The sequence below is a fragment of the Onychomys torridus genome, chromosome 13 (assembly GCF_903995425.1).
Source record: "Onychomys torridus chromosome 13, mOncTor1.1, whole genome shotgun sequence".
NCBI classification, from domain to species: Eukaryota; Metazoa; Chordata; class Mammalia; order Rodentia; family Cricetidae; genus Onychomys; species Onychomys torridus.
In genome coordinates, this window is record NC_050455.1 from 55677239 (window position 1) to 55699586 (window position 22348).

At 48.6% G+C, this 22348-nt stretch overlaps 1 protein-coding gene across 1 annotated transcript; it reads left to right on the forward strand.

Moving 5' to 3' along the window:
• The first annotated feature begins 3258 nt into the window (after window positions 1-3258).
• Cidea (cell death inducing DFFA like effector a) lies at window positions 3259-21593 on the forward strand. The gene is made up of 5 exons (XM_036205025.1): window positions 3259-4010; window positions 12482-12626; window positions 13511-13657; window positions 20072-20253; window positions 21212-21593. The coding sequence occupies exons 1-5, from the start codon at window positions 3973-3975 to the stop codon at window positions 21351-21353; spliced, it is 654 nt and encodes a 217-aa protein (XP_036060918.1). The 5' UTR covers window positions 3259-3972; the 3' UTR covers window positions 21354-21593.
• Window positions 21594-22348: the final 755 nt, after the last annotated feature.

The window sequence follows — 22348 nt, forward strand, 5'->3', positions numbered from 1 at the left end:
ATTGTGACGGTCTCAGTCCCCTCACCCCGATTTCTCTCCTCGAATCTGATCTCATTCATCAACAGATGAGAAAGCACAGGCTTCTGCCTTCCTCGAAGGTGCTCCTCAGTCGCTCAGAAATGCACGTCTTCAAGTTTCTGCTGTCACTGGCTCAGAACCACGGCATCGTGTTAATGCTGTGTCTTGGTCGGAGGCGCCTGAAACCAAACAGAGCCTCCTCAACCTGCAAGTGACAGGGCTGGACTACATAGCTGGTCCCCAGCTCTTCCTCCCGTGCCTGCTCCTGAGGGACTAGGCTTCTCCACACAACCTGCATTCCTGAGTGGCAGTCTTGTGCCACTCAGATGTGAGGGGGCAGTCACCTTGGCGCAACTGCAGCCATCTTGAGCTGTGGCCTCCACAACTGCCTGGAGTCACCCTGGCTGTTTTTGTCCTGCAGTCTCTCAGCAAGCTGTACATAGATAGAAAGCACAAGCATTCTATGTGGAGTTTTTCATTTCTGTTTACATTACAGCGTACAGTGTAGCATGAAGGGGAAGTCAGGGAAGGGACCCACACCTACAGTCTTACTGCCTCCTCACCTCCAGCTCCTCCTCACCTCCAGCTCCTCCTCCACCTCCAGCTCCTCCTCCACCTCCAGCTCCTCCACCTCCAGCTCCTTCAGCCTCAGCATCTCGTCATTGCTTCTATGATGTTAGTTCCCTCCACAGCAGCAGCCTGCCTCGGCCACCAAGGCAGTTACATCATCACCTGTCTCCAGGAGACTTTCCACCATCTGCTATTCGACAAGTGTACCCCTTAAAAGTGGCCCCCAAGCACAGTTCTCTCTCTTGCCTTTCTTGTCTCTAACTCCCCTTGCTTTCCTGTCTGTCTGTCTGTCTGTCTGTCTGCCTCTCTCATGTCCCCACTCCAAGGGGGCCTTTTGCTCTTTTACTCTCCCTCTCCTGCTCCCCCAATAAACCTCTTTTATTGATTTATTTAAGATTTATTTATTATTTATTATATATACAGTGTTCTGCCTGCATGTGTCCTTGCAGGCCAGAAGAGGCGCCAGATCTCATTACAGATGGTTGTGAGCCACCATGTGGTTGCTGGGAATTGAACTCAGGTCCTCTGGAAGAGCAGTCAGTGCTCTTAACCACTGAGCCATCTCTCCACCCCCCCCAATAAACCTCTTGCACTAAACTCTGTAGCAAATGGCATGTTTCCTTAGTGGCATACCTTGGCAAGGTCCCCCGAAAGGCTCTCATTTTTCCTTTTTAATAAAATCATTGCACATGCCCTTGGGACCGAATTCCTCACTTTGTTCCTTTTTCAATCTGTGTTCAGATATTACATGGCTCCTCATTCATTCACATGTGTTCAAGTCTACATGACTTCTGAGTCAAGCAGGTCACTAGGCCCCATGACCTTGCCCTTGACCATTGTAGACTCTCACCCCAAGTACATGGCCAGTGCACTATGTATTCAAATAAACTAGCCTGGATAGTCAGGGCATAGACTACAGACTATCATTTTTGTTAGGAATGATCCCACTGATCTTTGGAACATTTCTCTTATTTTTATTAGTTTTCTTATTTGAGAACTCAAACATTGCATAATACATTCTGGCTTCTCTCTATCCCTACCCTCTCCTGTCTCCCACTTTGCCTGTCAACCACAAACCCCTCCCCCACATCAGCTCCTTCCCCCAGATTCATGTCTCGGTTTTGTTCTGTGGCCCGTTTAGTTTAACCAGGGCTATCTGTGTGAGGACCATCAGATTTAAACTGTTCACTGGAGCCTGGTGCGGCTCTCAGTGGGTGTACAGCTGATATTATCGGGAGTCGAAAGGTTTCTCCTGAATTTCCTGTACCATCCATGCCTGATGGGAAAACATTGTTCTGTGTGAGGAGTGAATGTGGGGAGGAGGCAGGGGGGACCCCAGAGGGGAAGTGTCCTGTCCTATCACATTCCACCTTATTTTCTGAAGCTAGGTGGCCAGCAAGCCACACAAGCCTCCTGTCTTTACCCAGAACACTGGGCTTCCCCCAGTTTTTGGTTTGTTTCTGTTTGTGTTTGGTTGGGTTTTTTTGAGTCAGGGTTTCTCTACATAGCCCTGGCTGTCCTGGAACTCACTATGTAGACATTGTTAGCCTCGAACTCACGGAGATCCTCCTGCCTCTGTCTCCCAAGTGTTGCGATTAAAGGCATGTACTACTTTGCCTGGCCCTTCCCCCAAGGTTTTTATGTGAGTACTGGGATCCAAACTTACATCTCTCCAGCAATGAGAGAACTTTTTTTTAAAGAAATGCAAACTTAGCCAGATAGTGGCACAGGCCTTTAATCCCAGCACTAGAGAGGCAGAGGCAGGCAGATCTCTGTGAGTTCAAGGTCAGCCTGGGCTACAAAGTGAGTTCCAGGACAGCCAGAGCTGTAACACAGAGAATCCCTGTCTTGAAAAAAATAAATAAATAAAACACAAGTTTGCTGGGAATAGTGACACAAGCCTTTTTTTTTTTTTTTTTTTTTTTTTTTTTTTTGGTTTTTCGAGACAGGGTTTCTCTGTGTAGCTTTGTACCTTTCCTGGATCTCGCTCTGTAGACCAGGCTGGCCTCGAACTCACAGAGATCCACCTGGCTCTGCCTCCCGAGTGCTGAGATTACAGGCGTGCCCTGGCTCTGCCTCCCGAGTGCTGAGATTACAGGCGTGCGCCACCACCGCCCGGCAACACAAACCTTTAAGCACAACACTCAAGAGGTAGAGACAGGAGATCATTACCTGTGAGCGAGAGGCCAGCCTGGTCTACAGAGGGTGTGGGGAGGGAGGGACAGGGAGAGACTAAGGATTTCACTGGAAGGTGTTTAAACAAACAAGCAAAGACAGCTCTGATACCCTGTGCGTCTGGACATTAGAATTTCTCTGCAGAAGGGCATTTTCGTAAAGGTGATTTGAATTGAGTGGTCCCATGGTCTCACCTCCTCGGTGAAGTATCAATAGGAGGGTACGCTAATGACCTCCGGTGGCTTTGTCCAGCCCCATAGCTCCAGGCTGGACAGGCTTCTCTGTGAGCCTCCTGCAGGGCGTTCACCGGAAATTGCTTTTGGCTTCTATTTTCCTGCAGGTCAGTTGAGGTTTGTTGACACCGAGGACTCCCGAAGAAGGAGCAGTCTGAAGAAGAGGGCTAGAGATCATGCCTGGGACACAGTAACAAGGGCTCCCGGCCAGCGATGCTGAGCGGAAAGAATCTTCCAGCAACCCCAGAGTTTGCAGCTTGCAAAGAAGGTCGTCTTCGCAGCGGAGCTCTGGTGCATGCCCATCCACTGGGCTCCTCGAGGGCGTGGGGCAGCCTGTGCTCACTGTGAGCAGAAACCTCTCCTGGCCCCATCAATTTTGAGCTTTCCTTCCCGTCTCTCAGAAGCCAACCTACAACTCTAGTAATGAATGGTGGCAGCCTGATGCTTCCTCCACTCCCTCTACTTGATTGTCCACTCAACCCACACGGAAGCCCTGGAAGCCCTCCGGGAACCCGAAGTGCTGCGCTTCCGCGTATCCGCGGCAACTTCCCTCTGTCCCCCGGGAAGTCGCTGGCCAGCCGCCCAGCCCCGAGTCGGGCTCTGGAGACTCCAGCCTGAAGACAGTGGGTTCGTGCACTCGGCTCGCCCCAAGCACACCTGCTTTTCCACTGTCATGCGACGCCGCTGGCCTTGGTAATGTCGCCCGTTACCCCAGCCTCCAGAGGAGAAAGACAAACGAACTGGCAATAGCCACCAACGCCACCAAATCTGGGCTTCCAGGGCCCTCGGTACCGTTTGCCCACGAAGGGGCGTGGCCCCGGGACCCAGGCGTGGGAGCCAGAACTGTTTGCTGCACGCAGAAGCGCAGTCTGTCGCCAAGGTCCGGGCCGGGTCGGGTCAAGTCGCCGCGGGGCGGGGCGCACAGGGCAGTGCTTTAAGAGGGCCCGGCCTGAGGACGATCGGACGACCCGCGCCAATGGAGACCGCCAGGGACTACGCGGGAGCCCTCATCAGGCGAGTGCAGCCCGCCACCCACTGCGCCCGGGGTACCCCGCTCGCTCGTTTCCATTTCTTCTGCTCCCCGGGTCCTCCTGTGTCCCAAGTCACTCTCTCCCGGGGCGTTCTCTAGAACCCGAGCTCCTCCTCCCTCGCACACCCCATCGGTTCCCTGCCTCCGCTCCCTCGGCTGGGGTCCCCCTGCAAGTCCAAGCCCCCAGGCCTGTCTCCACCCTCGCCAGCCAGCGCCCACCTACCCAGCAGCCCCGAGATTCCTCCTGCAGAGGGTCGCGGGTGCCCGGTGGGGCGCTCCCGAGGTGTGTGGGAGTCCGCGAGACAAGGGACAGTGGTGGACGCGCGGGGATAGCCGCATCTCTTGCACCTCCTACAGACTATGGTTACAAACCCTGGCATGTGTCAATGCTGGAGGGACAGGGCTTCTCCGGGCCCTGGGACTGAGAACCGAGTTGGGGGTTGAGGGGAGAGTCCCGGCTTAGGTACTTCGGGTGAGCGAGCGTGGGCTCTGCCTACCCAGGGGAGGCTGGGCTCATCCAGGTTTGCGAGGGCTGTTTTGGCTCCCAGCCAACCCCACATCTAGGTCTTGCTCAAGCCACTGGCATTCGGTTTATCCCCATATGCTGATGGAACATACTAGTTCTTGATACTATCCCAGACGTTCTGAGGCAGAGGGGTGTGTGTATGTCTGTGTAAGAAAGAGACAGAGACCCAGAGAGACACACAGACAGAGACACATTCTGCCAAAGGATGAAGAAACGCATGTGCCTAAAAAATGCAGGCCCCATGGCGCACCTCTTGCAGAGAAATGTGGATGAGGAAGAATAGGATCACCAACCGTAGGTGCTCCGGCAGCTTATGAGACAGGGTCCTAGGGGAAACTGTGTGTCAGTTCACAAGGTTAGAAAAGTAGCACCCAAAATGAAAAGGCTGCTCTTCAGCACGGCACCTGCTTCCTCTTGAAACAAATAAAAACCTTAACTTTAGGGGTGTCAGGGGACTTGTAAAGGCTCCCAAATAACACTGCATTCTAGCTATCAGCAGCAGATATGTGGGAGGAACATGGATGTTTAAATGGAGAGGATCATGGGGGCAGCTTCACAGCGTGAGAACGGCTCTTTGCTCGCTCGCGCTCGCTCTCTCTCTCTCTCTCTCTCTCTCTCTCTCTCTCTTGGTTTTTCAAGACAGGGTTTCTCTGTAGCTTTGGATCCTGTCCTGGACTAGCTCTGTAAACCAGGCTAGCCTCGAACTCACAGAGATCCACCTGCCTCTGCCTCCCGAGTGCTGGGATTACAGGCCTGCGCCACTACTGCCTGGCGCCAGATCTCTTAATTCCACCTGCACCACCACCCCCAGCCGCAGCCTTCCCCTTTAACTCCCGGGGGCCCTCCCTATCTGTGCTTGTTCTGGGAAACCTTGTTTCTCCCCATCCCTCCCTCACACTGATCCAGGGGCTTCTCTCTACCACCTTCACAGCTAGACATGCCATCTGCCCTCACCAACACTTTTAAACTCAAGGACAAGAGCAGTGACTCTGTGGTTTCTTTATCAAGGGCCAAGGTTTACTAAACAGTTGCCAGTTGGCCTCAGAGTGGGAGGCACGAAGGCCGAGCTTACCTTGCGCCTAACCACGCAACAGTTCACAGAAATCCAAAATGTATCTGGGTGTGTCTCCATAGTGCCGTGTGTGAAGTGGAAGTGACTCCCAAGATCAAAACACTGGAGACTATATGGTCTGTGACACCCTCCATTCCAGCCTGGCAAGCCCCAGGAGCTCATGCCTTTTTGCTAGTGACCACCTTGCTTCAGTTCTCAAAGTAATAACCTACTTCCAGACCAGCCTGCCCTGACCCTTTGGCACAACTTGATTCCAACCCAAATGGGAAAAAAGCAACCTAGAATACTTGCTGAAGGGAAAATATTGTTTCCCCTTCCCCACCCTTCCTTAAAATCCTGTCCAGGCTAAAGAGGCACCGGCAAGGCCCACTGTGTGTTCTTTGCAGCCCAGCTGCATTTCTGCTTCCTTTAAGTGAGTTTAAATAGCCCGGCACAGTGGTTGTTGCTCATTAGTTAATAATGGGATTCTCCCAGGGAGGTAACTTAATCAATAAGCACCTTATAAAAAAGCTAGCTATTGTACCTAGGGTGTGGCTCAGTGGTGGTGTGTGTGACTGGCTTAGAGAAAGCCTGGGGCAGAGATGGGAGAGAAGGGATATTTGCAAACAATTATGAAGCAGGAGAAATAGCTGTGGGGGTGGGGGGGGGGGGGAGGGAGTGCTTCTTCATAAGCATGAAGACCTGCCAGATGTAAAGTCAGGCATGACCACAGGCACCCGGAACCCCAGCCCTGTGGGAAACAGAGAGAAGAGGGTGGCTGGGGCTCACTGGCCACCAGCCTAGCTCTAGCCTCAGCCAAAGACCTTGTCTCAAAAGAACAAAGCTAAGAGACTGTAAAGCAGGACACCCAATGTCCCCCTTCAGCCTGTGTGTGTGCCCACAGGTGTGTGTCCACACACCACATTCACACAAAGTACTAATTCTTCTTTATCGATTTTTTTTAAGAATTTCTTGAGAAGGACTCAAGTATGCACTATTAACTGCCAAGTCATTTCTCCAGCCCCTAATGCACATACTTAAACAGCTTGTTGACAGGTTGTAACCACCAGAGACCTCGGTAATAAGGAAAGAGGCCTGGAATCTTCTAGCAAAACTCTGGATATTTGTAGGTGTTTATTATTATCACCTACAGACACAATCTACTTTGGCCAAACTGAAGTTCTTACAAAGCTGATATTTACCCTGAAAGGGCAAGATGAGCATTTGTAATTATTTGGAGCTTCTGTGGCTGGGTGCTGCTGGGTGGTACAGAGAGTGCCTAGCAAGTCTGAGACCATGGGCTCCATCTCCAGCATCACTCAAAAAAGAATTCCAGGGTTGGGGATTTAGCTCAGTGGTACAGTGGTAGAGCACTTGCTAGGCCCTGGGTTCGATCCTCAGCTCAAAAAAAAAAAAAAAAAAAAAAAAAGAATTCCAGTATCTTTGCTTTTATAAGAAACTTGGTTTTGTATAGCTGCTCTTCCAGTTTAGAATTTATACTGGCGTCACTGGTGATATTAGAAAGATAACAAGTTTGCTACAAGCAAATCTCCAGGTTTCTGTTTCTGGAACCAAACCTCCTTTTATAATAATGTTGCAAAGTGTTCAAAGGCTTTGGTCTTGTGTTCTATGCCCTTTACACCAAGCATTCTGTTAGCTCACTAAGAATAGACACAGGTCAGGCAGCCTGCGTTCAGACTTCTGGGCAAGCATGTCCAAACCGTGTGTGCTATCTACAAGGAGCCGTATCGGGAGCTTGGTGATGGGAAGCCTAATTTGCTGACACTTGCCATTGGGCCCTGCTACCCTTGGATGCTGCCCCACAGTGCATAGAGGCCTCTCTAAGCCTGATGGACACTCCTCAATCATTGTGCCTCTCTCTGCTTCCCAGTGTTTGACTTCACCATGGCCTACCTTAATGCTATCACATATTCTTGCCCCTGCGGTGTTTGGCTGATGAAATTCTGCCCTTAACTTCCCTCACATGCTTTTCTCATTTTCTGAACAACAGTGAAACACACAGCAGCTATGGAGGATCCCTGAAAAAGCTTCTATCACTAATAACACCACAGTACGGCTGGCCTCCACACCCATGACATCTGCAAGGGTTCTACCAACTGCAGGGGAAAAAAATAGGCAATTGATGGATTTTGTTTGAAGCAGGGGTTGGTTGGTTGCTTTTCTTGATACTAAGTCTAGATTTCCCTAGGTAGCTCAGGCTGGTCTCTGACTTGTGATCTGCCTGCTTCTGCCTCTGGGGGTACTGACAGTGCAGTCATTTTGTACCAGCTGCAGATCTGTACTACTGGAAGGTGCAGGTGTGCGCCACCTAAGGGTGCAGGTGTGTGCCACCTGAGGGTGTAGATGTGCACCACCTGAGGGTGCAGGTGTGTACCACTTAAGGGTGCAGGTGTGCGCCACCTGAGGGTACAGATGTGCACCACCTGAGGGTACAGATGTGCACCTCCTGAGGGTGCAGGTGTGTACCACCTGAGGGTGCAGGTGTGTGCACCACCTGAGGGTGCAGGTGTGTGCACCACCTGAGGGTGCAGATGTGTGCACCACCTGGGGTGCAGGTGTGCACCACTATGACTGGCTCTTGAAAACAGCTGTATTTTTCAGTTACACATATGCAGACTTGGTCTGTATAGAGTAAAGCAGCTATTTACACTGTGTTGGGTATAGGTGTAGGTTCTACAAATTCTACATCTTATATAAGGGGCTTGAGCATCTGTGGATTTGGAGATAATGGGGCTCCTGGAACCCACCCACTGAGGATACTGAGAGACAGCTGTGTTTCTCTCCAAGCCCTGGTTCCAGGGCCCTTCCTCCAGCACTTTCAGGATAAACGTCATCCCATGGGAGGCATACAGAGAAAGCTTTTTGTAGACGTCCATGTGGAATGGGAGGCAAGGCCAGTGGTGCAGACGGTAAAAGAATTTCCCAAAGGTACAAAGGGCAGAGGGAATTAATTGAAATACACTACAAAGAGGCAGCAGGCAAGTTCCCAGGTGCCTGGGAGGGCACAGAAGTCTTCCATCGTAGTTATGGAGGAGTTACTTACTCATCTTGAAGGATCCAAATCTGGTGGACATGTCGTTATCTTGTAAAGCAATACATTTAACAACATGCACGTTGTTTCCCCTCAAGATGGTCTTATTCATGTGCATTGGATCATGGGAATCAGGCTCCTGTGTAAGACATACAGGTCACTAAGATGAGGTCCAAAGGAGTCATGGCCTTGATGTTAAAGTGTGGGGATTTTGATCTTGGTCTTTTTCCTCTGGTGTGTAGATGGATGTATGTGGGGAGGGTTTAGTCATCTTATTGGAGAAAAGTCCACGTGGACTGTCTATCTATGGCTTCTTGCTTTGTGCCACATATTTCTATAAGTTCCCTCAGGGAAGGAAGCAAAGCTCCCCCGTTACCCCTTCTTCTGGGAGAGCTGATGTTTGACAGTTTTCCAGAATATTCTATGAAGTCTGATTTCCACTAACCAATCTACTTCCTTAAACACTGTTTCCTTATTATTTTTCCTTCAATGAGTTACTTCCTTCCTATTCCTATTCCATCGAACTGTCTGCACCCATTTTCCAAGGAATTAGGGAGCAACTGTCTTCTGTTGACACGGTGAAAAGCAGAATTCTGGGGTCTCTCCATGGTCTTGCTCTTTTGCTTTCCGGGAGCCATCGAGGAAGGAAGACTGAACCAGGACTTTATGCTCTGCTAACTACTAAAGAGTTTTCTTTAGGCAGTCTGTCTTAACGTTGACGAGTCCGAATATTGGGGCAGGGGTGGAAATAGAAACTCCACTTTCAGCAATGTGCCAGTGGCCGGATGTGAAGTCTTCTGTCCTTCCTATGGGACAAAGTGAGCAGGAGTTGCACCCTACACTTTAACACCTTGCCATGTTCACTTAGCAGCCTGGCCCAGCTGATCGTTGAGTTGGAGCGCTCAGTACTCATCATGTTTGTTAGGCAGGTTTAGTGTGCATAAAAGTGCATTTAACCCCTTCATGTCTTCTAAGATAGTCTTGATCTGAGAGGTGCGGGGGTTAAACAGGGTCTCTCTTTGGGACCTAGGGCTCACAGATAGACTGTATAGAGTGAGCCCTGAGAATCTGTAAGGTTTTGTTATTTGTTGTATCAACTGAGTCTATTATTTTAAAATTTGATACATTAAGGCACTCACCCTTGACCAAAATGGCAGGATTTGATTCCCATAGTGTGTGTGTGTGTGTGTGTGTGTGTGTGTCTACAAGTCTTATCTCCAGCAATGAGCCAGTTCTTGGTTAGGAAATAGTATGCTAAGAACAAAAGATCCACTGTCCTTTCGTAGCCAAGGAGAGACTTCCTTGAGGGCAGGTGGAGGCAGAGAGGGCCACAGTGATTGCCAGCTCTCATCTTGTCAGATGGGAAAGACAATGAGGACTTTTGAACTCTTCAGCTGGGTCAGGTTACCAGAGTGTAGAGGGGGGTGTTTGGGGAGACATGCATCGTTTTCCAATGAGGAGACCTGGAACCCAGGTAACAAGGGCAAAGATGTGCTGCCTTCTTCTGCTGGTGGCTAGACCAGGCGTTCGAAAGCATGGCCCTGTTCTTTTATGTCTCTGACTTTGTCCTGTTACTCTTTTGACTCAGAAAATAAATGGCAATGCAGCAGAGATGGGAGGGAAATGTTCAGGCAGACCCTGGGCTCTGTGAGCAGCTTCCAGAGGCCTCATGGGTAATAGCAATGGCCTCTTACTCAGTAGTAGGAGATAGACTCATCTCCACAGGGAGGTTCTGAGTCTCCTGTGGGAAGGATAGAATCTGGTGGGGTAGACACCAAGGTAAGAAAGCTGTGGATAGAGAGTCAGGTGTGGTGACGCACACAGGAGCCTGATATGAGAGGCTCAGGGGTTCCTGGTCACCCAGAAGTACATAGTGAGAGCCCATTTCAAAAGCCGTCTCTCCCCCACCCCACACACACACCAAATGTGGGTGCATATTCAAAACTCCAACCAGGCACTGCTTAATGACCCTTTCCACCGCCACCGTCCCGAGTCACTGACTAACTCAGGACTAGGACTCACAAATGTCTTGGTCATCTGTTAATGCACACAGGTGTTGACCTGATGTAGACTCTTCTGTCTTTCTCTCTTCCTTGGGAGAACTTGACCAGCTGGTTAAAGTCTCACAGTCCGAGTAGGTTGAGGACAAAGCTAGAGAGCTCTGACTGGAAGCATAAACATAGTAGGTGCCCAAGCCCCGCCTTCCAAGTCACCAGGTGTGACAGCATTGCGTGAGGTTTGCCCTAGTGATGGCTCAGCTATATGTGAACATCTTGTTCTTCGGGTTGTGTAACAGAAACCTGGTGCAACTCCTCCGAATCAAGGCAGAAGTTCAGGAGCCACATGCCAGGGGCCACCGCTGTGCTGGGACCATTGAGGTCTCTGGTCAGGTTCCAAGGTTTTTCCAATGGGAGAACCAGGTCAGGGACCCTTTGGTCTATCTTGTTCCCCTCAGTGCAGCCTCACAGGGGAAACAAAATGTTCAGCCACTTTGTACACCTGAAAGGGGAAGGAATTGAGCATATGAATGCAAACCTGCTGAGCTTGGGGCTGCTCCGTGGATAAGAGCACTTGCTGCTCTTACAAAGGACCTGAGTTCAGTTCCCAGCACCCACATCAAGAGGCTCACAACCATTTGTAATTTCAGCTCCAGGGCATTTGAGCCTCTGACGTCTGTGGGCATCTGCACTCCCATGCCAACATACTGACCTACACCTAATTAAAAACAATAAAAATAGCTGGGTGGTGGTAGCACACGCCTTTAATCCCAGCATTCGGGAGACAGAGCCAGGCAGATCTGTGTGAGTTTGAGGCCAGCCTGGTCTACAGAGCGAGATCCAGGACAGGCACAAAACTACACAGAGAAATCCTGTCTCAAAACACCAAATAAGGGCTGGAGAGATGGCTCAGCGGTTAAGAGCACTGGCTGTTCTTCCAGAGGTCCTGAGTTCAATTCCCAGCAACCACATGGTGGCTCACAACCACCTGTAATGAGATCTGGTACCTTCTTCTAGCATGCAGGCAGAACACTGTATACATAATAAATAAATACATCTTTTAAAAAAAAAGAAAGAAAGAAAAACCAAATAAATAAATAAATGTAAAAATTTTTAATTAAGGAGCATTAATTTTTTTTTTTCGAGACAGGGTTTCTCTGTGTAGCTTTGTGCCTTTCCTAGAACTCACTTGGTAGCCCAGGCTGGCCTTGAACTCACAGAGATCCGCCTGGCTCTGCCTCCCAAGTGCTGGGGTGCTGGGATTAAGGATGTGTGCCACTGCCACCCAGCTTCTTTCCTTTTTTAAAAAAAAAAATATTTATTTATTTATTTGTTTGTTTATTATTTATTTATTTACTTATTTATTTATTTACTTACTTACTTACTTTATTTATTTATTTATTTACTTTATTTATTTATTTATTATGTATACAGTGTTCTGTCTGCATGTGTCCCTGCCTGCCAGAAGAGGGCACCAGATTTCATTACAGATGGTTGTGAGCCACCATGTGGTTCCTGGGAATTGAACTCAGGACCTTTGGAACAGCAGTCAGTGTTCTTACTCTCTGAGGCATCTCTCCAGCCCCTAAAATTTTTTGACACAGTATTTGCAGAGGGGGCTGAGTACTAACCCCAGGGTAGACCTGGATATGTTAAATTGATGAGTTACTTGCTTGTTCCTCAGAGGTATAGATGTATGTGACATTTAGTAATTCCTAGGCATCTTTCTTTTAGATGCAAATATTAAAACTGCATTATTGAGTGTGTCTCAAACATCTTCTTAAAAACACTCGTCTGAAGGATTGTTCTCCCCTGTGCCTCCTTCATAGGCCCCTGACATTCATGGGGTTGCAGACTAAGAAGGCCCTGCTGACACCCCTCATGCATCCAGCTCGCCCTTTCCGGGTCTCAAACCATGACCGAAGCAGTCGGCGCGGGGTGATGGCCAGCAGCCTGAGGGAGCTTATCAGCAAGGTACTGTGGTTACAGCCTCAGATACCCTCTGATAGCTCAGGGTTTAAGTCCTGGTCGCTAAGCAAAGGAGTCAAGAAAGGTGGCATGTCTACTGGGTAGTGGTCGTACATGCCTTGAAGCCCAGCACTTGGCAGGAAGGAGCAGGCAGATCTCTGAATTGGAGGTCAGCCTGATCTATAGAGCAAGTTCAAGGACAGCCAGGACTACATGGAGAGAGCCTGTCTCAGAGGGGGGGGGGGAATATCAAACTCATCAGTCTCTCTCTAGGTTTTGGGGCCTTGAGGGGAAGTGGTGAAGGATGGGTCTAAATCCTCAAAGTACCACTGTCTCTCCACATCATGGAAGACTGGGGGGTCTGAGGTGAATGCCTTCGCAGCATCCAGCAACTGAAAATGTTACTTTCCTTCTTTGAGAAGGGAGACTATAGAAACCTGGGAAATCTGACCAGGATAGGTAGTCCTCATGCTAAAACAGTGTTCTCAAACAAGAAAGCATCATAGACTCTCAGAGAAGCACAACTCTGAGGTGCTACAGAAATGAGAAACGGGCATCCCACGTACACCTCTGCAGCAAGAGGTAGGTGATCGGGTGTGCTGCACAAGCCACGTACTTAAAGGACAAGACTGAGGGGCCATCTGCTTACTCCTCTGCATAAAAGCAATCACAAACTATAAATATGAGTAGATCACCTATCTCATTCCTCAGGAAGAGAAAGGACCATTTAAAATCTTCATTTGTTTTGCTGAATCACAGATATCAGTCAAAGGGTTTCTTCACTCCTGTACCCCAGACAGCCAGCCCTCCTGAAACCTCAACACAAACGTCACTGATGGTCCCATGTGATAAATACTTCATCCTGTGTTTCTGCTTCCTTGCAAACCTAGACTCTGGATGTCCTGGTCATCACGGCTGGCCTGGTCACACTGGTGCTGGAGGAGGATGGTACTGTGGTGGACACCGAGGAGTTCTTTCAGACCTTAAGGGACAACACACATTTCATGATCTTGGAAAAGGGACAGAAATGGACACCGGTAAGTATAGCCTTGCTACTCAAACAACTAGGTAGATGATCTACCTACGAGTGCACTGTCTAGTTTAGTGTGGACTGAACCACGTCTTACTTATAATCTTTATGTACTCGCCACTTGGCTACAGCCACAACTCTCAAAAAGATTCTTGAGTGTTTCTAGAAAATTCAATGTCTCTGAATTTAGACTGTATGATTCAAAACAAATAATTTTGAAGCATAAGCTTTGGCCAATGACCTGGCTGAGGCAGGTCAGCAGATCTGACCTGGTAACTATTGACTGCCCTCATCCTTAGGAAGCTGGGCAAGCTGGCATGGCCAAGTCGTGTGTGTGTGTGTGTGTGTGTGTGTGTGTGTGTGTGTGTGTGTGTGTGCGCTCATCAGCCTTCTGTCACTACAGTAAAATACTCGACAGTTAACTTAGGAGAAAAAGGTTCATTTTGTGTGATATGTGGGAAGGTCTAGTGTATGATCAATTCTGCCCGCTCACTGAGGCAGCATATCCTTGCAGGAGCAAGCAGAAAGGCAAAGTCACTGATATTGATCTTCAAGACATAGGATAAACTTTCCTCCCCTGCTACAGACCGATATTTAAGACAACAGAGTTGAAACACAGTCTGTGATCTAGGAACATGTGTCCACGCCTGTGCACATGCCCCTGGATCATGCTAGCACCTACATAGCACATGTATATCAGACCATCCATGTCCCCCTTGTGAGTGATGGTGAAGACCGGCGACAAGCCACGCGTCCGCTGCAGGAGGGTGGAGACGTCACCCAGCCATCACTGCGTGCCCATTTCAGTTCACATAGGCTGACATGTTACTGAATACAACGCTCTTTGACCTTGAAGACACATGACGTGCAGCTGCAGGCACCATCTGAGTAAATCCCACAGCTGTGTTGAGGGAGAACAGCCTAGGACGGTGCATCAGGCAGCCCCCCTTTTTCATCTCAGGGCTTATGAAAAGTAATGAAGACTCCAAGTACCTTTGGCATCTGTCCTTAATGTGGGTTACATCAATACAGCCAACAAGTACCTGTCAACCACAGCTTCTTACCTGGGGATGTTTTGCCCTTAGGAGCCATGGAGTAATATCTGAAGACAGCTTAGAATGATAAACTGGGGGAGAGGTCACAGCTGTTGCCGTCTAGTATGGAAATTGCAATGCACAGCCTTGGAAACAAAGAGTCACCCAGCTCCTAATGTCATTTGTGCCAAGGTTGAGAAACTATAAGCCACATGTACAGACATTTCCAATATTCAAAATTAAAAGTGAGAAATTAAAAAGATACGTATCAATTAGTAATAACTCAGTAAAGGTTTGCTTGAACTACATTTTTTTTAAGATTTATTTATTTATTATGTATACAGTGTTCTGTTTGTATGTATGTCTGCACATCAGAAGAGGGCACCAGATCTCATTACAGATGGTTGTGAGCCACCATGTGGTTGGTGGGAATTGAACTCAGGACCTCTGGAAGAACAGCCAGTGCTCTTAACCTCTGAGCCCTCTCTCCAGCTCTTGAACTATATATTTTATTTTATTTTTCCGGAGCTGAGGACAAACTACATATTTTAATAAAAAAATAAAAAAAATATTTTCAATGGATGGGTAGTGGTGGCACATGTCCTTAATCCCACCTCAGCACTCGGGAGGCAAAAGCAAGTTGATCTCTGTGAGTTCAAGGCCAGCCTGGTCTACAGAGTGAGTTCCAGGAAAGGCGCAAAGCTACACAGAGAAATCCTGTCTCGAAAAACAAACAAACAAACAAACAAACAAACAACAAAAAAAAAAACCAAAAAAAAAGAAAATATTTTCTTAAAATAAATGACCACTCTCCAAAATAAGAACAAGGAATTATACTTTTCATATTTTTGCAAATCTTTTTAATGTCTAGAAGACTCTTGAATTCTCAGGTATGGGGCTGGACACATGGTTTAGCAATTAAGAGCATTTGCTGCTCTTGCAGAGGACCCAGATTCAGTTCCTAGCAGCCACATGGCAGCTCACAACCATCTGTAACTCCAGTCCCAAAGGATATGATGCCTCTTCTGATCTCTGAGTAAGAACACATACATATGTGCAGGCATGCTTGCGAACACACACTCGCACGCACATACACACACACACACACACACACACACACACACACACACACACACACACACACACCATAAATAATTCTCAGACATATCTCTGTGTTCAGTCTGCTATACTCTATTGTTTGGGTGGAACTATGAAGGAAATTCCAGCCTGGCTGCAGATGTATAGATGGAGAGGAAGGGGGAGGTGCTGATGGTCTCTGCATACTGCTGAGAATACTCTGCTTTGATGAAGAGTCAACAGTGCCGAGTCTACAAAACTCAACTGCAGTGGAGAAGCTAAGGAACTCCCAGTGGAGTTGGTCACTCTGTCCCACTGAGTACTTCAGTCTGTCCTACATTTGGAAAGGATCTCTCATTGGAGTGGTCTTGAAACATCATACTTTGGTCCTTTGGAAAATACTGACTTGGAACAGAGGTGTAGCTTAGTGATGGATGTACTTCACATGCACAAAGCCTTGGGTTGGCTCTCTAGCCTCCAAAGAAAAACAGAAGAAAGAGAAAAAGAAAATATTGATTCATTAAGCTACAGGAATTAGGAGAACAGAGAAAAAACAATTGTCTTTAGTGTTTATTATGAAAACAGTTTTAATGAGAGAGAAGAGAGAGAGAGAGAGAGAGAGCTTAAGCCTGATCTTCCATCTCCAAACCACACCACGAGAACTTCTGCATTAAATCTTTTCTAGATAACTCAAAACTATGCAAAATTAGCAATATAGTGTTCACGGGAAAGATGAACAGCTAAGGTGATTTCCTCCTGTGGAGGATAACCAGAAGAGATACACAGGACCTCTGGGGTAGATAATGTTTTGTTTTGTCTTATTATTACACATGTATGTACGCATGCACACACGTACCTCATAATTCTTAAGATTATTTTATTTTATATGTATGAGTGTTTTGCCTGCATGTATGTATGTGTTAATCCCACAGATACCAGGAGAAAGGCCACCAACTCAAATCATGGCCAAATTAAAGCAAGTTTTATTCGTGTACTCAGGCTGCCTCTTCCTAAGGCAGGATCAAGATATCAGCATTGGTCATGGGGAAGATAAGGTTTTTATAGCTTAGCATCAGGGGTTTCCAAATGGAGGACCTGGCAGGCAAATAAGTGAGACTACAGAAACATAACATGAGCATAACAAGTTGGTCCTAACAACCTCCTGAAACAAAGTGGTTGTCGTTTCCTGGAAAAGGCAGTACAGAATCATCTGTAGTTAAGGTTACAGGTATGGACATAGCTAATCCTTGAAAAAACAGAGATTAAATCATAAACAGGAACAAACCTAGTTTGGCTTTGCTGTAAGATGGTTTCCAAGCCCAAAATGGAGGCAGGCTGGTTTATCATATGTCCATCATAGGTGTGCTTGGCACCCCCAGATGATTGGGTCCCCTAGAACTGGAGTTACAGATGGTTGTGAGCCTCTTTGTGGGTACTGGGAACTGAACCTGGATCCCCTGTAAGAGCCATTCCTGCATCTTCCTTAAATGCTGTCTTTAAAATAGAAGGTAAGGTAACCATTACCTGTAGACTAGGCAAATTAGAAAATCTTTGAAAAGACAGATTAATCATGGGTTCCTCCTCCTCCTCCTTCTCATCTTCATCCTTTCCCTCCCTCCTCCTCCTTTCTTCTTCCTTCTTCTTCTTTTCCCTGACCATCCTGGAACTCACTCTGTAGACCAACCCGGCCTCAAACACACAGAGATCTCCCTGCCTCTGCCTCCTGGAATTCTGGGATTAAACGTGTGCGCCACCACCTCCCGGCTTCTGAATCTTTCTTCTGGGCTTTCTTTTGACTGTTTGCAGGGCTGGGGACAAGCTAGCCATGGCTTGCCACACACCAGATCAGTGTTCTCCCACAGAGTGGCTCTTCTTAACCCTGTGCTTTCTGTATGAGGAAAGTATGGTCACCTGTGTGACCTCCAGAGTGTCTGCGTTTATTCTCAGAACCTTACCTGGCCAGAGGGCCTTGGCAGATGTGTGTCTTGAGATGGAGAGATTGTCCTGAATTACCCTGGAGTCCAGTGTCACCACAGGACTCTCATGGGGTGGGAGAGCAGGGGAAGAAGAGCTAGAATGAGGTGCAGAGGAAGAGGAGGACCACAGGCTAAGGAAGGCAGCGGCCTTGGTCAGGACCCCTGCTCCCGGAACTGGAAGAGTATAAGCCCATGACATCTAAGCCAAGGTTCAAGTAACTTATAACAGCAATAGGGAACTAACACCAGTGGAAAAGGTGTTCACTGTTGGGTTATACAAGGGAGAGTTTAGACGTGAATTTAGAGGTGACACTTTTATGCTCTGCACAGTAAATGGACATCTAAGAAATGTAGCACAGTACCAAGTCATGACAAGATATCATCGGTATGAGTACTGTGACTTCCATGTTCCAGGGCTGGCTGAGGACTGTGAATCTGAAATACTGGCTTGGTTTGAGGGTTGGACACTGAGGATGGAACCCAGCCCCTCACAGATATGCACAGCTCCATGCTCTGCCACTGAGCCCCATCAAGGAGTCTAGAGTCCTTTCCTGACTGAATTTCTCAGCCATTTTCCTGTAAGGTAGAAATAGTGGCATTCCCCATAGAGTCCAGATTGCCACCTTAGCTCAGGAAGGTTATCCCCAAAGGCCCAACGTGACTGGAACAAAATCTTCAACCAAGCAGCAGCCACCAGATGTCTGTCTCCTTTGCTCAGTCCCTGGGCCCCAAAGCCCAATGGGAAGGTGTTCCCTGCCATCCTGAAAGAAGACAGGGTCCAGTCATGCCCTTCATTTCCTGCAGGTTATAGAAACCTGCATGCCCAGGTGTGAGGCCCCCTGCACTTAGCATTGTGAGGGCATTTTGGTTTAGCACCAAGCAAGACTAAAGACAGCCTAAAGGGAGAGTCAGATAAACTTTGAAAAGCCAGAAAACAATGTAAGACCATGAAAAAGAGCTGGGGGAGGTGATAGATTTAAACCCTTCTGTTGGCGAATGTTAATATTATTTTTAATATTCCCCAACACCCTCCTAGTCCTTAGTCATGAATTGTTTGTTCGTTTTGAGACAGGGTCTCTGCATAACCCTGGCTGTCCCGATGCTTGCTCTGTAGCCCAGGCTGGCCTCAAACTCACAGAGATCTGGCTGCCTCTGCCTCAGAAGTGTTGGGAATAAAGATGTGTACCACCATGTCCAACTCAGACTTGGATTTTTAAATGATGTTTCTTTCTCAAATAGTGGATAGCTGGCACAGGGCTGGCAGAGCCTCTTGTGCATTATACACCGGGTGACAACCAGAATCACTTGTCACTTGTGATCTGGGTAGCAGGAAGAGAGCCACCAGCAGTGGCTTCGGCAAGAAGGGCTGGCACACTTTTAGGGGAGTCGATGTTTCAATTCAAATGTATTTGATCGTTTTCCTTATGGAACACTCCGTTTTCAAGTACTCCTGAACAGCCCCTGCCCCCAAAGTTCCTGAGGCATGGGGACTCTTTACCTTCTTAGCTTGACCCTGGATACAGTGGGAACCGGTGTGTGGCCAAAACCCCTTAGGAAAGCCTCTCATGAGTCAAGATTGGCTCCTCACGCCCACCCCCGGGACTGGAGATTGTCCTTGAACCCCAAACCTTACACATGCTAGGCCAGTTCTCTGTTGCTGAGCCACATCCCCATTTGCATCTGAGGACGTCTTTGTTCTCTCAGAGTCCATTGTTGAGCTATCTACAAACCAAGAGTGCATGTCCCTCCCAACCGGAAGGGTCACCTGGTGTCTCTGGTAGACAGAGTGATTCTATCAGTGGTTAATGTTCCCACACAGTCACCCTTCCTCCTTGGCAGTTCCTGGAAAATAGGAGACAGCCGGAGAGAGGCCTGTTCCACCTGTTCACCAAGTCTCAGAGTTCCAGCGTTTTCTTCATCAGATCTACTTATGAAAGGAAACGGAAATAGGGCTTCCTGCTCCTCCCTGGCTTTGCTACAGTAACAAGAGGAGGCCGACCATGTCCTCACATACTCACGGAGTAGCTTCAGGCCTCCAAGCAAACAAGCAAGCCTCCTCCGCACCCCGAGGCAGGACCCTAAGCACCTCTGTCCATCAGACACCGAGTCCTTCAAGCCGAAGCAAACTCATCCTGAGTCGCTAAGCTGGAAGTTGATGAGGAAAGAGTACATATGTAGGCAGGCGTGGTTGTGGTAGAACATGGTGGCCTGCTATAAACACTACTGGAATAATTACAGCTGACATTGAGGAGACCCCAACTTTGACAGTAACCCCAGAATCGTGTGGTTCGAGTGTCTTGGCCAGTGTCAATCTTTGCTTCTTCATTGCTCTAGGGCAGTAAGTATGTCCCCGTCTACAAGCAACCGAAGAAATCGGGAATAGCCAAAGTTACCTTCGACCTATACCGGCCGAATCCCAAGGACTTTCTCGGCTGCCTCAACGTCAAGGCTACCATGTATGAGATGTACTCAGTGTCCTATGACATCCGATGCACAAGTGTAAAGGCCATGTTAAGGTAACAGTCTCCAGGGGTGTCTGTAGGGGTCTGGAAACACCCAGGTGGGGTACAGGTGGCCTCTCCCCTACTTGTCTTCTGTCCCCAGGGCCCAACGACAAGGCCTGGCTGGATCCTCTCTTGTCATCACATCTGACCCATGTAGTCTTCAGTATAAATCTTAGACCACAGACTTACCAGAAAGCACCAAGTCCATCTGGGGATAGAGTTCAGTGATGGGCACCTGCTTGGCAGGTTAGAGGCCCTGGGTTTAATACCCAGCAACACACATGCATGCACGCACACATCCACACCATGGAATCTGGCCTGGATAGTATGCCCAGATCTTTTCTAAGCAGGAGTGAAAACTTCTGAGGCCGGGAAAAGAATAGGAACTTGAAGGAACACTTTTTGTTTGATTTGGTCTGAAATAACACCTACTTTAGTCTTGGGACTTGAGAGCCTAGGAACAGGGCAAAGTGTTCCTTCACTGTGAGGAGGAAGCCGGACCACCCCAGCTACCTACTCTCCATACGCCAGATCAGAGGCTCATAATTCCAGTTTTCCCTACAACGTTCCTCAGCTTGACTGGTCTCGTCACCTTGACCTAAGGGACCACAGCAGCAAAGGAGCAACACACCCACCTGGGCTGCTAGAATCTTCGAATAGCAAGCACATGCTCTGAGGAGTAGCAGAGACTCTGGGGCTCTTGAGTTCCTACTTAGGCTCCTATCCAAATGGCTTGAGGGCTGTGTACCCCAATAGGTAGCACTGGACCTGGATAGTCCTGGCAGCCTACCAGGGAGCACTTAGACATTGTGTGCCCTGACAGCGGTATTCCGTGGATGTCACAACCCAAACATGATCGCTGCTTCCTGGGAGCTTAGTGAGGTGGCACGGGGCGAGGCATTCCCACCATCCCAACTCTTGCCGGACAGAATCCCGAGCCTGACGTTGTTCTCACCTTATTCTGTTGCAGGGGACTGCTTCGGTTTGTGTCCTACGCTGCCCAGGTGACAGGACAGTTCCTGGTCTACGCAGGTGCATACATGCTCCGAGTACTGGGCGACACAGAAGGACAGCCATCTCCCAAGCCTAACACCAAGGGCTGGTTCATGTAAACAGGCCTCCGCTCCACAGGCCCAGGTGCATACCGTTCATGTACATTGACTACCTTTGTGTATAGGCTGTGGGGTGCCGGGGGAAGGAAGGGGGCTTGGTGGGACACAATGCGGAGCTCAGGAGTCCTGCAGGAGAAAGGGGCCACAGGGGGCGTCGTTCAAGCACCTTCAGATGGGACTAACAGCAGAGTGTCTGGGAGCAGCATGCATGTGAATTAGACTGTTTGGACCCTTGCCTGTGGTAATAAATCGATCACAAGAGTCACTTCTAATACCTGCTGTGCCTCTTTGCACCCGGTTTATCTCTCTGGAAGTGACCACACTGTCACACAGAATGAAAACCAGAGCCAAAGGCATAAAGACAGACACCACGGCTGTTTAATCTTTCTTTTTAATTTTATTATATTATGAGGGGGGAGCGTGTTTTGCCCATTACATATGTCTAGGCAACAGGTGCATGCAATGCCCTCAGAAAGCCAGAAGAGGGCGTCGGATCTCTCCTGATGAGTTACGGACAGTTGTGAGCTTAGGCTGGAACCTGGGGAAAGCAGCCGGTGCTCTTCACCTCTGAGCCCTCACCTCACCGCTCCAGCTCCATTGCTGTTTAATCTTTATCAGTACTCAACGCAGCAAAAGGAACGATTTGCCACCGAAGCCAAGCTTCGATTTGGTTTAGTTTTTCCTTCAAAAGGTTCTTTTCCTCAGGGATGTATGTGTGTACGTGTCCATACGCGTCAGTGCAGGCACTTGTGCGCCATAGCACACTTGTGGAGGTCAGAAGACAACCGAGGGGTCCAGTCCTCACTTTCTACCTTGTTTGGAAAGTCGTACAAGCCAGGCTAGCACAAGGTCCTGGGAGTGTACAGTGCCTGCCCCGCCTCCCTTGCCTATCACCCTCCCCCCACCCCTCACCCCCTGGTCTCCACCTCCATCTGGCTGGGGGAATGCTAGACTGTAGATCCATGTTACAGGTATACCAGCTGTTCTCAACCTTC